This window comes from Hibiscus syriacus, unplaced genomic scaffold (genome assembly GCF_006381635.1).
Source record: "Hibiscus syriacus cultivar Baekdansim isolate YM2019G1 unplaced genomic scaffold, ASM638163v2 tig00110462_pilon, whole genome shotgun sequence".
Classification (NCBI taxonomy): Eukaryota; Viridiplantae; Streptophyta; class Magnoliopsida; order Malvales; family Malvaceae; genus Hibiscus; species Hibiscus syriacus.
This window is the reverse complement of record NW_024062747.1, coordinates 1720323-1735000: the sequence shown is the minus strand read 5'-3', so window position 1 is coordinate 1735000 and position 14678 is coordinate 1720323. Positions and strand designations below refer to the sequence as shown.

Below are 14678 nucleotides of genomic sequence, written 5' to 3'. Positions count from 1 at the left end.
CTCGATTTCAACTCAGCAAGGGTCTTGGAATCTTCTGTTTCATGAACCCCATTCTATATACAAGCTTCAATCCTAGTAATCTCCTCCTCCATGTAATTAATCAACTTCAAGGATCTGCCTCTGTTAACCCCCGCCCATTCTTTTATAGCCAATTTTGATCCTTTAAGCAACCAAAATTTTTGTTTTGTTATTTTATTTGGATAAAGCACACAAATGATCACCCGATTATAGGACACTGATTGAGTAAATCGATTATTAAAAATTATCAAATGATCTCCTAATTACATGTTATTTTATTGAGTCTTCCGATTATTAAAAGTTATAAAATGGTCATCAATCTATTTATATGTTACAAATTTGTCATTTTTCGTTAAAAAATAGCGATCATTTGAGTCAGATATAAACTTGTTGACTGAGATATGATAAAATATGATCTCATAACTGTTTAAATTGTATTTTGTGGATCAATTCTCTATTCACATTATATCGTCAAGTTGATACTTGAAATATTATGTCTTTGAGTCAGTGTTTTAAAGCAACCACAATGACAATAAACATCATTAAAATATGATTTAATCATATCCAAATCAGCAAGTTAACTTCCTGCTCATATAGATGTTAATTTTTTAACAGAAAATGACGAGTTTAGAACATATAAATAGATAAATGATAATTTTGTAACTTTTAATAGTCGACAGACTCAATAAACATTGTTCTATAGTCGAAAAATCATTTTATAATTTTTAATAGACATGGGATCAACAAAACAACACCTTATAATTAAAGGACCAGTTGTATACTTTACCCTTTTATTTTGTATTATTTTTATTGTTGCCATATTTCATCGTTCCTTGTTACATCGGCTATAAATGCTTGTCCATGCTTACTGGAATTATCGAACTGGCATGGCATCCATGATCATTCCCTGGATTTTCTTCATTCAAATCTTTACTATCGCTTCTAAATCCGAAGCTAAAATGTCAGCTATCATTGTCTTCGGAGATTCATCCGTTGATTCGGGCAACAACAATTTCATCCCAACAATCGCCAAGTGCAATTTCGAGCCTTATGGCCGTGATTTTCCCGGCGGCATCCCAACTGGACGATTCTGCAACGGCCGACTTCCTCCGGATTTTATTTCCGAGGGATTTGAGTTGAAACCTATTATTCCTGCCTACTTGGATCCTGCCTTTAACATCGCTGACTTCGCCACTGGAGTTTGCTTTGCTTCTGCTGCAACTGGCTACGACAACGCCACGGCTGATGTACTGGTAATAGAACTAACCATTTCAAAAGTTATCGATTATTGAAAGCTGAACTTAAGCATAAGTAAATGATTTTTTGGGCCATTTTGACAGAAAGTGATTCCTCTGTGGAAAGAAGTGGAATACTACAAGGAGTATCAAAAGAAACTCCGAGCTTATCTTGGTGATCGGACGGCGAATGAGGTAATCTCCGAGGCACTGTATGTTATCAGCATAGGAACCAACGATTTCGTCGAGAATTACTACGCCCTTCCTAAAAGAAAGTCCCAATTCACCGTTCAACAATACGAGGATTTCATCATCGGCATTGCTGAAAATTCCGTTAGGCAGATTTACAACCTTGGAGCTTGGAAGTTATCCCTGACCGGACACCCGCCGATGGGTTGTTTACCGGTGCAGAGAACGACGAACTTCCACAATCCTCTTAACTGCTTGGAGGAACGCAACTAAGTAGCCTTGGAATTCAATGGCAAGTTAAAAGCTACGGTGGCAAAGCTCAACAGGGATCTTCCTGGTTTGAAGGTGTTCTTCGCTGATGCTTATGAGTTGCTTTCGCAGCTCATCACAAAACCCTCCCAGTATGGTAAGTTTTTAAATATATATCTAAACGAATAAAATATTATTATGTATGTACTTCAATTTTCAGTTAATTTCTGGTATGTTCGGTTGAGTGACAGGATTTGAGGTTGTGGAAGAAGGGTGTTGCGGAACAGGGTTGTTCGAAACGGGGATACTGTGCAATCGGCACACTCCACTAACATGCCCAGATGCAAACAAGTATGTGTTCTGGGATTCCATTCACCCCTCTCAAAGAACAAATAAGATAATCTCCGATCAGTTAGTTCCAAGCCTCAAACAATTCTTTGCATGATTTCCTCCGACAAACAGGAATGGAACACATGAGACCTCTCCTTCAAAAATTTAATTTTTTTTATATAATTTAGATCTATATTGATTATATGTTCATCTTCTTAGTGGTGTTGGTTTTGGAAATTCATTATTAGTGAATGGAATCTGTGAAAATGATTTAAAATCAGTCATATCGTTTTCAGTTGTACCTAATCAATGTAGCAACCGATATTATCGTTCTTCACAAAAGCAAACAGTTGGATTGACCGTTAACTATCTATCACTGTCCACTGTTATTTCAAATCTGATGGCTGAAATAATCTAAGTTAAATCACATAATTAGTCGAGATTTTGAAGGCACCATCTAATAACAAACAATATTAATTAAAAAAAACCAACAGCTTGTCTGGTGGAAATATTATGAAAGAGGATTGAAATAATGCATTGATGGTGACAGCCAATGGCCATGGATTGTGTGTTGAGAGGAAAGTGGGCGTGACCGGCCAACTTAGCCAATCAAGTCGTTTCATTTATAGATATGATTCTGTTCAAGTACCGAGGCTGCGTTGCGGTTAATCATGATTGCAAGTACCGAGGCTGCGTTGCGGTTAATCATGATTGCAAATATCGAGGCATGAGCAGCTTAGTGATGTGGTCCTTGTAGCGGTGCTCTTTTGGTTTTGGTTGCAAACCCTTGTCTACAACCATATTTGTTTGGGTTCCTCCTGCTGCCAGCCGAGGAGAGATGAGTACAAATTGGCATATAATCAATTTAATGTGATCACAATAGAGTGATTATTTTATTATAAATTAATAACATTAATGAATATAATGTAACTTTTAAATTTTAACAGCGAAATGAAAAATTTACTTAGATATTAACGACCATTAGTGTAGTTTACCTTGTATTTTTGGAATTGGTTGAAATTTTTAATACGAGAAAGCATGGCTATTAATGGACGGTCTTAAATGTTTGTAGGATCTATATTTGGTATGAAAAGTTACATTTCCTCTCTGAATGCGAATTACAATTAACACTACATGATTCCCAGAGAAAAAGCTCTCAACAAAATGCAATTATATTTCTTGATTTTACACATCTGTGTTTTCATCAAATGTAAACCTGAGATTTTAAGGAAAAGCAAGATAGCTACAGTCAGAATGAAACGACTGACTTGGAATGTGAAGCTGGTCGCAGCTGAGACTGAGCTGCGTCCCCTTCATCAACCACATCAAGCCACATCAGTGGTTGTTCAACATGCTTCCTGTAATTAAAACTAGCAATCAGAATTATTTTCATATAATGTTTAAACAGAAATTAGAGGATCAGATTACCAGTTATTTAGCTTCTCGCATGAGACCTCGTTTACATAATATGAATCTCCTTTACATTTACTAAAATCAATTTGCCACCCCCCCCCAAGATATTTAGGAAAGTAGAAAACTAGAGAAAGCTGATAATTGGTTTAGTTACAGAAAGTATGACTGGAAAGATCCTTAAATATTTCAAGTGCATAAAATCTATGCTAAAATAACCATCATAGGCAATGAATATAGCAAGCAAAGAGTACACATACCTCTGAGAGATGAGACTCTCGTCTGACAAAGCCTTTTCCAGCCTTTCTTCAAATGGGGTTGCATGCCAAGCCACTTTCTGATCCTGCAAAAAGGACAAGGATCCATCAAGCAAAGGCCCATACTCCATACTTCAGGTAGAAATAGCAGCCAGGAAATAAAAAGATTTACCTCCTTGTATTTAGTAGTTGAATTTGGGATTCCATTGCCATCCCACCACTTGGGTGAGATGCGGGAAGATTCATCTTCTTTCCAGTGAGCAGCCACCAAACCAATGATGGGTCTATCCCCTGGGGTTTTACTAATATGAGGGGTTTTGCTGAATGTGACATGAAGATTCTTGTTAGGACCATCAATGGCATTCTGTTTCGGCTTCAGCCAAGAAGACAAGCCTCCTTCATCCTCTGAATCTTTCAAAAGTGAAGTTTGTTTCACTCCCACTTCTAGCTTTGGGATGGCATTTTCTAATCGTTCAGGGGATTCTTTCAGCTCATCAAACATCTCTTTGGAACTAAATGGCTCTTCCTTCATTGCATTCAACAGAGAGGCATTCCCAACCGGATTCAAAACCGAATGAACATATTCAGATCGGATCCTAGTATTCCCATTTGCCAATTTTTCCAAGTTTGAGGGAAAAACAGTTCCTGGGGTTTGCATTTCATCAGAAAGCTTTGACGGGGTTGGGTTTGGTGAGTATTTTGATGCACTTAGATAGCCTAGTGGTTCAAGTTTCTCTGGATTTTGACCAATATTTTCAATTTTAGAAGAAGAAGCATAAGATTCACATTCAAACCGCACAGACTTGTTCTTTCCATAAGCTGAAGTTGAGATGACACCGCTCTTGACTGTTTTATCAGTAGTCATCGCCTCACTACCTTCAATAGAAATCATGGTGGACATCCCAGTGTTTGCTGCATCCGATATACAACTAGGAAAGAAATAGCACCATTCAATCGTCAGGCAGCCATAAAATTACAACGAAGATGTATCTCAATATCAAACAAGAAAAGTTTGCAGATGGCAGTAGTTCTTATCATTATAAGATAAATACTATCATGCGCAAAACAATTCTACTTCAATGAGAAGCCATATTTTGATTACTGGACTAAAATTTTGAAGGTCAGAAGTTAAAACTGATAACCTGCTAGGAGTGTTCACCGGAGAATCTGACCTTTCCAACTCCTCGAAAAGTTTATTTGGAGTAGGCGGGTGATCAGATTGCTTATCCAACTTAAACTTATCAATGGGTGTGTTTGGAAGCCAAGAACGGAATTTAGAAGTCTCTGATTCTACACCACAAGGTGGGGACTGTTTAAACTTCTGACATGCTTTGCGAATTTCAACCGGAGTCTCTGGTATCGTGCCACAAGCTTTGAGGAATTTTGCCTACGGGAAGCTAAATAGTTTTAATTGATTCGCATTGAACATACATAACAATCAATCTAAATCAAATTGCTCGATGAGAATACCTCATCAATGAGACGTTTATCAATTTGTGGAGAATCCAAATCGTTGGATGAAGATTTCCGTTTCTCTTTTAAAACCAAAACAACAATTAGATAATGATTCAATAAAAAGCAATCGAAAATTAAGTTTAAGAAAAGGAAAAAAATAATATTGAAATTAATTAACTCGAGTCATAAGCTAGAGAAATTGTGTATAGATATACTTACCACCATCAACAAAGAGAGATGACAGGCGATCTCGAGAAACTGCATGATCCTGACCAGAAAAAACGAAAAATATAAAGAGGAGAAAGAAAATGTTTCTTGAACTGAATTTTCCGATAAACCAAACGCAGGTATGAGAAAACTGGAAAAAAGAAAGTGAAAAAGTAGAACTTGCGGTGGATTTGGACAAGGAAGAGACGAGATGAAGGCGGGAACGATCGTTTCTGACGCCAAAGCATTGGAAGAAACACCCCATAGCTCTGCACACCGTCTGATCAAGAAATCTCACCGCTGATCTCGTGATTGTCCCTAACCCTAACTCTTGATTCAGAAAACCGCATACCATTTGGTTTATTAGATTTTTTGGTTTTTGGATTATTTTTCCAGAATTAACAATCGCTGATTTAACAAAAAAATGGAGAAGAAGGAAGGAGAGTCGTTGTGTCGTTTTTTGAATTTTGAAATTCAAGAAAGCGAGGGAAAGATTTTGATTTACGGCTCTAATTCTTAATTAAGAAATAAAACACGCTTCCGAATTAAGCTTCTCGGGTGTCTGTTTTGTCATTTGCACTCGCTGCAAATGGAAAGCCACGTACGAAATTGTTGAATTGGGGTACTTCAAATTACTAAATTAGCCCTATAACAAATCATAAAAATGGTGTAAGGATAGCGAATAGAAAGTAGATTGTAAAACTGAGCAGGTGAACCTTTTATAAAAGGAATGTCCTTTTACCATTCTTATTTCTCACTATTAACGCTTATTAGGCATATAATCATAATTTGCCATTTAACACTAATATTTTTCATTTTTAATTAATTTTCCCTTTTATTTATTCAAATTGTTGAAACGAATTCAAAACATATACATTACATTGGAAAAATCACAATTTGAAATTGCCTAAATTTGATTTTTGGCCTTCGAATTGGTTAAAATGTTTGTTTTGATTTTTTAATTTACATTTTATTATTATTTTTCAAACATAAGTATTAATTTGACGTAGAAAATTGAAAGAGAATTTAAATTTCATTGACAATTTCATTAAAAACATATTTAAAGAATTAATAGACTCATGCTACTAATAAACAAAAAATAATTTTTTTCGATGAAAATGTTTTATTTTTAATAATTTATTAAAACAAATAAATTTTAGTTTTTTATATTTATAATTTATTATTATATAACTTTTAATTTTTAATTAGATAATTATATCAAATATCACTAAATTTTAAGTAATGTATTGTTTAGAATTAATTGCATCACATGTTCTCAAAGTATGACCCTTATTTTATATTGGTCCCTAGCCTTTTAAATATTTTAATTCCATCCCTAAACTATGACTATCATTCTAAAATAGTCTTCAAAATTTTGAAAATTTCAATTTCATCCCCAAACAATGACCTTCATTCTAAATTGGTCCCCAAAATTTTTTAACATTCCAATTTCATCACAAAATATACATTTATACTAATCACATCCATTGTTAATAAAATCGTTGGGCCAAGTTATGTTATTATATGTTTGAAAAAAACAAAATTTATGTTAAACTATGGTTGAAATAATTACATATTTGGATTAATTCAATGATGAAATTGAAATATTCAAAAGTTTGGAGACCAATTTAGATAGATGGTCTAGTTTAGGGATGAAATTAGAACATTCAAAATTTTAAGGACTAGTTTAGAATGAGAGTCATTGTATGGGGATGAAATTAGAATATTCAAAAGTTTAAGGACTAATTTAAAGTGAGGTCATAGTTTGGGGATATATGATATAATTAGAGTTATAGTTTTGGGACCTGTGATGTAATTAACTATATTGTTTATACCACTAAACTTATAATTTCTCTAATTATAACACAAATTTTTTGTTTTTACTTCAATTATGACATCCGATCATTAAATTTTAACAACATAGTGATGAAGACATGTCTTTTTGCCACTGTGATGATAGGGGACAAAACGACGTCGTTTGGCAACGATGTTTGGTGCCTAAAACGATATCATTTTAGGCATTGAACTTTAAGAGTGTGTTGATTTTAACACTTATCTTTTCAAATGTTTACTTTTTGACATTGCACTTTTTCGTTCGTTGTCAATAGTCGTTCACCAATCATTCTCTATGATAAAATCGATCCTAAAATATTCGCATTTTATTTTTCTTTATTCTCTTAGAGTTGATTTTTTATGGAATCCACTCAAAGCCGACGAAATTAAACAAAAAATATTATTTTTAGGAGCAAAAGACGACAAAATTTTATTTGTCTTTGAAATTTATAACCTAGTATTTTACTAGTAAAATTTTCATATAACTTGTTATATTTTAATAGATATATTATATTCTAAAAAGAGAATTTGAACTTAAGCTTTAAAACTATTTTAAAAATCAAACTTTAAAAATAATATTGTAAAAAGAATCCTGAACCTATTCGTAAAATAGATATGGAAAATAAGAAGTATATATATATAAAGATTCATTACTTGCAATCGTTGAAATGTCCTTTACTTCACTAGATCATAATAAGGTTCTTCCATTATTCATCGATATATATAATAAAATCAATCATGATTTCACAAATCTCTAATACATTTGCATAAACAGTAATGTTTACATTCGATAAAATTTAAACACATGATTTAACGGAATAGTACAAATTATGAAATTAACAAAGACCAAGACTATAAGCATCTTCCTCTACCACTTATTTCTTTACACTGATTATTCTATATATAATGTGTTTCACACGCCTTGCTTTTGCTTTTGCTTTTGCTTTTATTTACACTTGCTTCCTAATCATATACTTTAGCACTTGTTTTTTCACTTTGATTTATTTTATATTTTAGCACTTATTTAGAATTATTAAAAAAGTATAAATTGATAATTAAGATAAAAGTTGAACATGATGAGATTTTTATGCGGAAAAAGTGATTTAAATCATCAATTTATATTTATTCAATAGTTTTAATTAGTGTACGTTTTTAATTTATATTATATAAGCGGACACTAACGATCATATATATACATATAATGATTGATTTTATTTTGTGTGAGGAAGACAAAAGACAAGTACTTATAAAGCTAAAGCTTATTCCCTTCTTTATTTTTGTGGAGCCAAACTACAGAAAAGTAAAGTGCTTCATGACTCATGACAATTAAAAATTCTTAGAAATATCTCATTGTAATTCAATATCTTTTAACTACAAAATAATAATTATGTATTTTATTCTAATTCTTTAAGAAATTAATTATACACATATCGAAGAAAATTACTTATTTATTTTATAATAGTGAAATAATATTCTTTAAGTATGTGAGATTATGACACATAAACACAAAAAATTTATTATATTATTACCTACTTCTTGAGTTCTTTTATTTATGTATTTATTTACTATATTTCATTCACATTATTTTATTTTTTGATTCTTGAAACATAAATTTATCTTAGATTATCTAATCTAGAGTTTAAATAATATATATATAAGTTAATTAATTGAAATTTCCGTAGTTAATTGATTTCTCCCCCTCCTCTATAAAGTGGGACTGGCAGGGCAGTTCATATTCCATGCTGAGTCGCAAAGTGAGCAGCCGTAGGGGATAAACAGAACCGAAAAGAATGGGGTTTCATCAGTTATGTCTGGCGTCAGTGATAATGATGATAATTCTCCTGAAACCGTTTACCGTCGGAGACTCCTCCCTACTACGGAAGAGCAACGCCACTTACGGTTGCAATGGCCTCCTCAACGACTGCCGAATCACCGAAGAATTGGAGTGGGAGATGGATTTCTCGATGACGGAGTCTAACGTTATCAGAATCCTCCAGCAGGATAACGTCAACCCGGTAACTCCCAACGCGCTTGACGGCAAACATCCAATAGTGCAAAAGCCTTGCATTCCGTATTCCAAGTGTCTCGCCAGAGACAAAGGAAAGGGCAAGGGCAAAGGAAAACAGCTTAAATGTAGAGACACTTATGATTGTAAAGGTCAGCTAGCCGATGAATAGTCATTGATTTCAACTCCGTTTGACAGCTTTGTATACCACATTGTCTGTTTGGTATTTATTAGTATCCTTCTGTTTCTATGTATAATGATATCTATGCATCTAATTCTAGATATGTTTGTGTTCTTCCTTTAGGTTATCTATGCAAAATCATATATATATTGATATGTATTGTATCTAAATCATTATAGTACATCATCAAGAATAACAAGTATATGTAATTTCCCTTACAAGACATTTTATCAGATTTTAGAATAATTTTCTCAATAATTTTATTGTTTTCATTCGAATGTCAATATAATTTATATGCACAAGCGTGTATTAAATACTAAAATTTATTGAGAGACCTCAATAGTTGAAGGGAGTGTTGTTATCTCTATATGTCCCGGATTCAAACAATATTATCTAAAAGATATGTGTTATCGATGGTTAAAAGATTATAAACATATATTGTATTGTAATCAACAAATTATTTAAAAATAATAATACTAATATACATTATATGATTTTTTCTTGAATAATTTGAGGTAATTATAAAGTAATATCTGTTTATAATCTTACTTAACACGGACAACACACACCCTATACTACTTAAATCCATGTCTTCAAGAGAGAACAATACTCTCTTAACCATTGAAACCACTCAATGAGTACACATTATATGTTTTAATTTTTTTTAATCTAATATTTGATATAAAAATTCTCAATAATTTAACAATGAAAACTCAATACCCTTATAATCTATGATACTCGAACTTTAGACTTCTAAAAATAACAACCATTTATTAAATTACTAAAATAACTTATTTTATGTCGCATTATATGATTTTGTATATATAAAAAGAATTATATAATAATTTATATGTCATGTCCCATTTAATGATACGGTAACTTTTAGGATGCATTGCTTGTTACTTTAATAAAACCCATCGCAAGAAATAAATATTTGATGTCTTACTTTGTCTTTTCTATAGAAAAAAAATGTAAGTTTGAAATTTATTATATCCAAAAAAAATCTTTAATATTTGAAGAAAACACACACACATACATATATTATATAATTAATGAGTGGAATTTGCTTTTGGTTGTAGGTGAATGCTATTACCTCGTATTTTGTTAAATCTTAGATACCTCCCATTTTGAAGTTTCAATTAATTAATCGCCCTCCATTCTTTATGGTAGTATTTTCCGTTATTTATAATTCCATTTTCCAATTAAGTAAACAGAAAAGGTAAAAAAAAATGTTTATCAATAAAATATTAAAATTAGTTAAATAAAAACAATTTGTTTGTAAATTTGATATGCAAATTAATAATCTGTCAATCGATAAAGTGAAAGCAAGAAAAGTATGATTCGAGAAAGCCATTTGCCTTTTTTTTAATTCTAATTTTTGAATAAAATACTAAAGTAAAGGGCTAAAAGCTTTGAAGATAATACTTTTTAGTGATAATGGGGCCATAAGCGGGAGCTACCCTTTATTAAAGAGTGTCCTTTGACATCCCACTTTTTTTTCCATATTTTTTAATTTAATATAAAATATTTAAAATAAAATTAATATAATTTTATAATAATATCAACTTCACTTTAAAAATATTGAAATCATTTAAAGAAAATTGACATTTTAAAATTAATCTTTCTACCACTTTTTTTAAAATAAATTTTAATATCGTAATTTACATTTTTTAGACTTTACCTAAAAAAAATTGAAGCAGCAGATGTCTAAAATAAAGTTGGAAAAGAGATGTCTTCCACTAAACATTGGGTCCCATTGACCCTAAAATAAATTTTAACATAAGTTGGCACTGGTTTAAACACCCACTTCTCCGGGGTTAAGTAGGATTATTTTGAACCTTGGAATACAAATTTTGATTTCTAACAGCAAAATCAATTTTAATTGAATTAATTAACCCTAATTTCTTTCCAAACCAAGTTGTTTACATTGGATCAATCTTTTTTATTTAGTAAAGTTATTCAATTCACACGTGATGCTCCACTTTCCCCCCTTCTTTTATCTTCCAAAAATCTGGGCTGCCTTTTAGTTGAAGAAACATACAGAAATTATGTTCCCATTCCATTAACATAGACGAATAAGTCAGTTTTCACTTACTTCCATGGAGAAATTCTCTATAATAATTCTCATCACCAACCTTCACTTGGTCATTTTTGTTGCATCAGAGCAGCCTGCATACGTTCCTACAGATAACATCACCCTGAATTGTGGAGCTCCTACAGACTTATATGCTTCGGATGGAAGATTTTGGGGAGGAGACGACAGCTCCAAATTTGGACCTTTCGAATCATCATCCCACAACAAATCGAAAGCCTACGAAGCCGATACGCAAGGCGGCTCCGTCGAAACCGTGCCTTATATGACCGCCCGAGTCTCTGGCTCCGAATTCAATTACACTTTCCATGTTACACCAGGCCAGAAATTCGTTCGTCTCTACTTTCATCCGGCTTCGTATGAAGAATTCGACAAATCCAAGGCCTTTTTCACCGTCAGAGCTGGTTCTTTCACTTTGCTGAAGAATTTCAGTGCTTTCCTTGTTGCTGGATCACTGAATGTTAGAACACTTATGAGAGAATTCTGTTTGAACGTGGGAGATAATGAGGTGTTGAATCTTGTTTTCACTCCATCTCCTAGTGCTTCAAATGATACGTACGCTTTCATCAATGGAGTCGAGATCGTGTCATGCCTACCAATCTTTACTACACGCCGCCTGATAAGTTACAGTCTGGTGTCCCCTTCGTTGGCCAGAGTTATGGGGTCACTGTCGAGAACGATACCGCACTTGAGACGACGTATAGGTTGAATGTTGGTGGCCATACCATTTCTCCCATGGAAGATACTGGCCTTTTCAGGCTTTGGTCTGATGACTTCGATAAAATGACAACCGATAGCTATTTCACTGTCAACACTACTGTTCCAATCAACTACGCAAAGATCCCAAGATACACTGCACCAGAGATTGTTTATCGGACTGCACGGTCGATGGGACCTAATCGTACATACAACGAGCGGCATAACTTATCATGGAGATTGCCTGTGGATTCGGGATTCAGGTACATGGTAAGGCTTCATTTTTGTGAACTACAAGATCCAGTGAACTCACCGGGCGACCGTCAGTTTGAGGTCTTCATACACAGTCAGATAGCTGAACCACATGCCGACGTGATTTTTTGGACTGGCTTTGGCAAAGTTCCGATTTATAAGGATTATGTTGTGTTGGCATCAAGGGTGGGAAACAAGCATATGCAGAACATGACCATAGATCTGCACCCTATAGTTGCATTTTATGTTGACGTTATACTAAATGGGATTGAAGTGTTCAAACTGAGCAACTCTGATGGTAATTTAGGCGGAGTGAACCCTGAACTAGTGGTGGCTCCGCCACAATCATCGTCTTCGGATTCGTCCAGTTCTAGAGGTGGAAGATCAAAGAAGGGAAGCTTGCTAATTGCCGGTGTGGGATGTGCGGTTGGTTTGATCACCCTACTTTCTTTATTGGCTTGCACGGTTGCTTGGCGAAAAAGAAAGGGAAAATATTGGCTTTGCTGGTGGATGAATCAATACGAAGCGAAATCCGCAAGGACCTCACTGTTACCAGACGAATTATGCTGCCATTTTTCACTGGATGAGATGAAAGCCGCTACCAACAACTTCTATGATGATTTAGTTGTTGGGGAAGGTGGGTTTGGGAAAGTATACAGAGGTTTCATGGATGAAGGTGAAAAAATAGTTGCAATCAAGCGCCTGAACTCAGGATCAAGACAAGGTGTTCGAGAGTTCGTGACGGAGATCGAGATGTTGTCTCAGCTTCGCCATGTTCATTTGGTGTCCTTAATTGGATACTGCAATGAGAAAGGAGAGATGATTCTCGTGTATGATTTTATGAATAACGGCACCCTCTCAGATCATCTTTATGGTACTAGCTTTTCCTCTGATCCTCTGACATGGAAGCAAAGGCTGGAGATTTGCAAGGGAGCTGCAATTGGATTGAACTACCTTCATACAGAAGTGAAGCATACTATCATTCATCGTGATGTGAAGACGAGCAACATTCTCCTAGATGATAAGTTTACTGCCAAAGTTTCGGACTTCGGGTTATCGAAAACCGACTCCAAAGTCGAGACACTTGTAACCGAAGTAAAGGGCACTCGAGGATACTTGGACCCAGAGTATGCTCGGGGTCATACATTAACAGAAAAATCAGATGTATATGCATTTGGCGTTGTGTTATTCGAAGTATTATGTGCAAGAAAAGCTTTGGATACGAAATTGGCAGAGGATAAAATGAACCTGGCACGTTGGGCTAAAAATTGCATTGAAGATGGAACTCTGTACAGGGTTATTGATCGAAATTTGATTGGAAAGATAGCTCCAGAGTGTTTTAAGGTGTTTGTTGAAATTGCAGAAAGTTGCATAGCAGAAGTGGGAATCAAAAGGCCAACAATGAAAGATGTGATGGAAAAGTTGGGGTTGCTATAGAGCTGCAGGAAGTGCTGATGTTGAGAAGTCGAGGACTGATCCCAGAAGTGAATGTAGCTACCCGGATATAGTGTTCCCGGTGCTTGCGACATGGACTTTGACGATGAATCGTTGGGGGATACAGAGTTTGATACGAAAGTATACAGTGGAATCAGTATATTTGACTCCGACAGTACTGTACTGACCTATCCTACTATCGATTCGAGCACACCATTGTATCCCTTCTCCAGCACCACCAATACAAAAAGCACTGGAAGCTAGACGAAAGATTGGAGCATATTAACAATATAAATGTAAAATAGGCGTGTTTAATCAGTTTCATACGTTGTTCCCTGCTTGTCTGATTTTGTAAGCCAGATCGTTTCTGTTCATGTTAGTGTTGGGTTTGTTAGAGACATTAATTTTGATTTCAATACCATATATTTACGTAGAGAAATAAGTCTGTTTTCACTTGCTTTCATGGAGAACTCCTCTGCGGTAATTGTCATAACTCATAACCTTACTTCAATTTGCCATTATTGTTACATCTGAGCAGCCTGCATAAGTTCCAACAGAAGATATCACCCTGAATTGTGGAGCTCCAGCCGGATTAAAAGCTTCAGACGGCCGATTTCGGGCAGGCGGCGCGAAAGCTCAAAATGCGGACCTTTTGAATCATCTCGCAACAAATCAAAAGCCTATGAACCTGATACTCGAGGTGGCTCTGTCGGTACTGTATCTTATATGACCGCCAGAGTCTCTAGTAACTAATTCAATTACACTTTAGTTGCAGTTTCTTATGATGTTATACTAAAGGGATTGAAGTGTTCAAGATGAACAATTATGAAAAATA

General features: G+C 34.4%; 1 protein-coding gene and 2 pseudogenes across 1 annotated transcript; 2 read left to right on the top strand and 1 right to left on the bottom strand.

Annotated features, from left to right (window-relative positions):
- The first annotated feature begins 903 nt into the window (after window positions 1-903).
- On the top strand, window positions 904-2163 carry LOC120127058 (annotated as a pseudogene).
- A 1058-nt stretch (window positions 2164-3221) lies between these two features.
- On the bottom strand, window positions 3222-5818 carry LOC120127064 (protein JASON-like). The gene is made up of 7 exons (XM_039145069.1): window positions 5535-5818; window positions 5363-5411; window positions 5159-5223; window positions 4831-5075; window positions 3861-4617; window positions 3692-3774; window positions 3222-3379 (listed from the first exon to the last, which is right to left on the bottom strand). The coding sequence occupies exons 1-7, from the start codon at window positions 5703-5705 to the stop codon at window positions 3271-3273; spliced, it is 1479 nt and encodes a 492-aa protein (XP_039001000.1). The 5' UTR covers window positions 5706-5818; the 3' UTR covers window positions 3222-3270.
- Window positions 5819-11415: 5597 nt separating this feature from the next.
- Window positions 11416-14167, top strand: LOC120127054 (annotated as a pseudogene).
- Window positions 14168-14678: the final 511 nt, after the last annotated feature.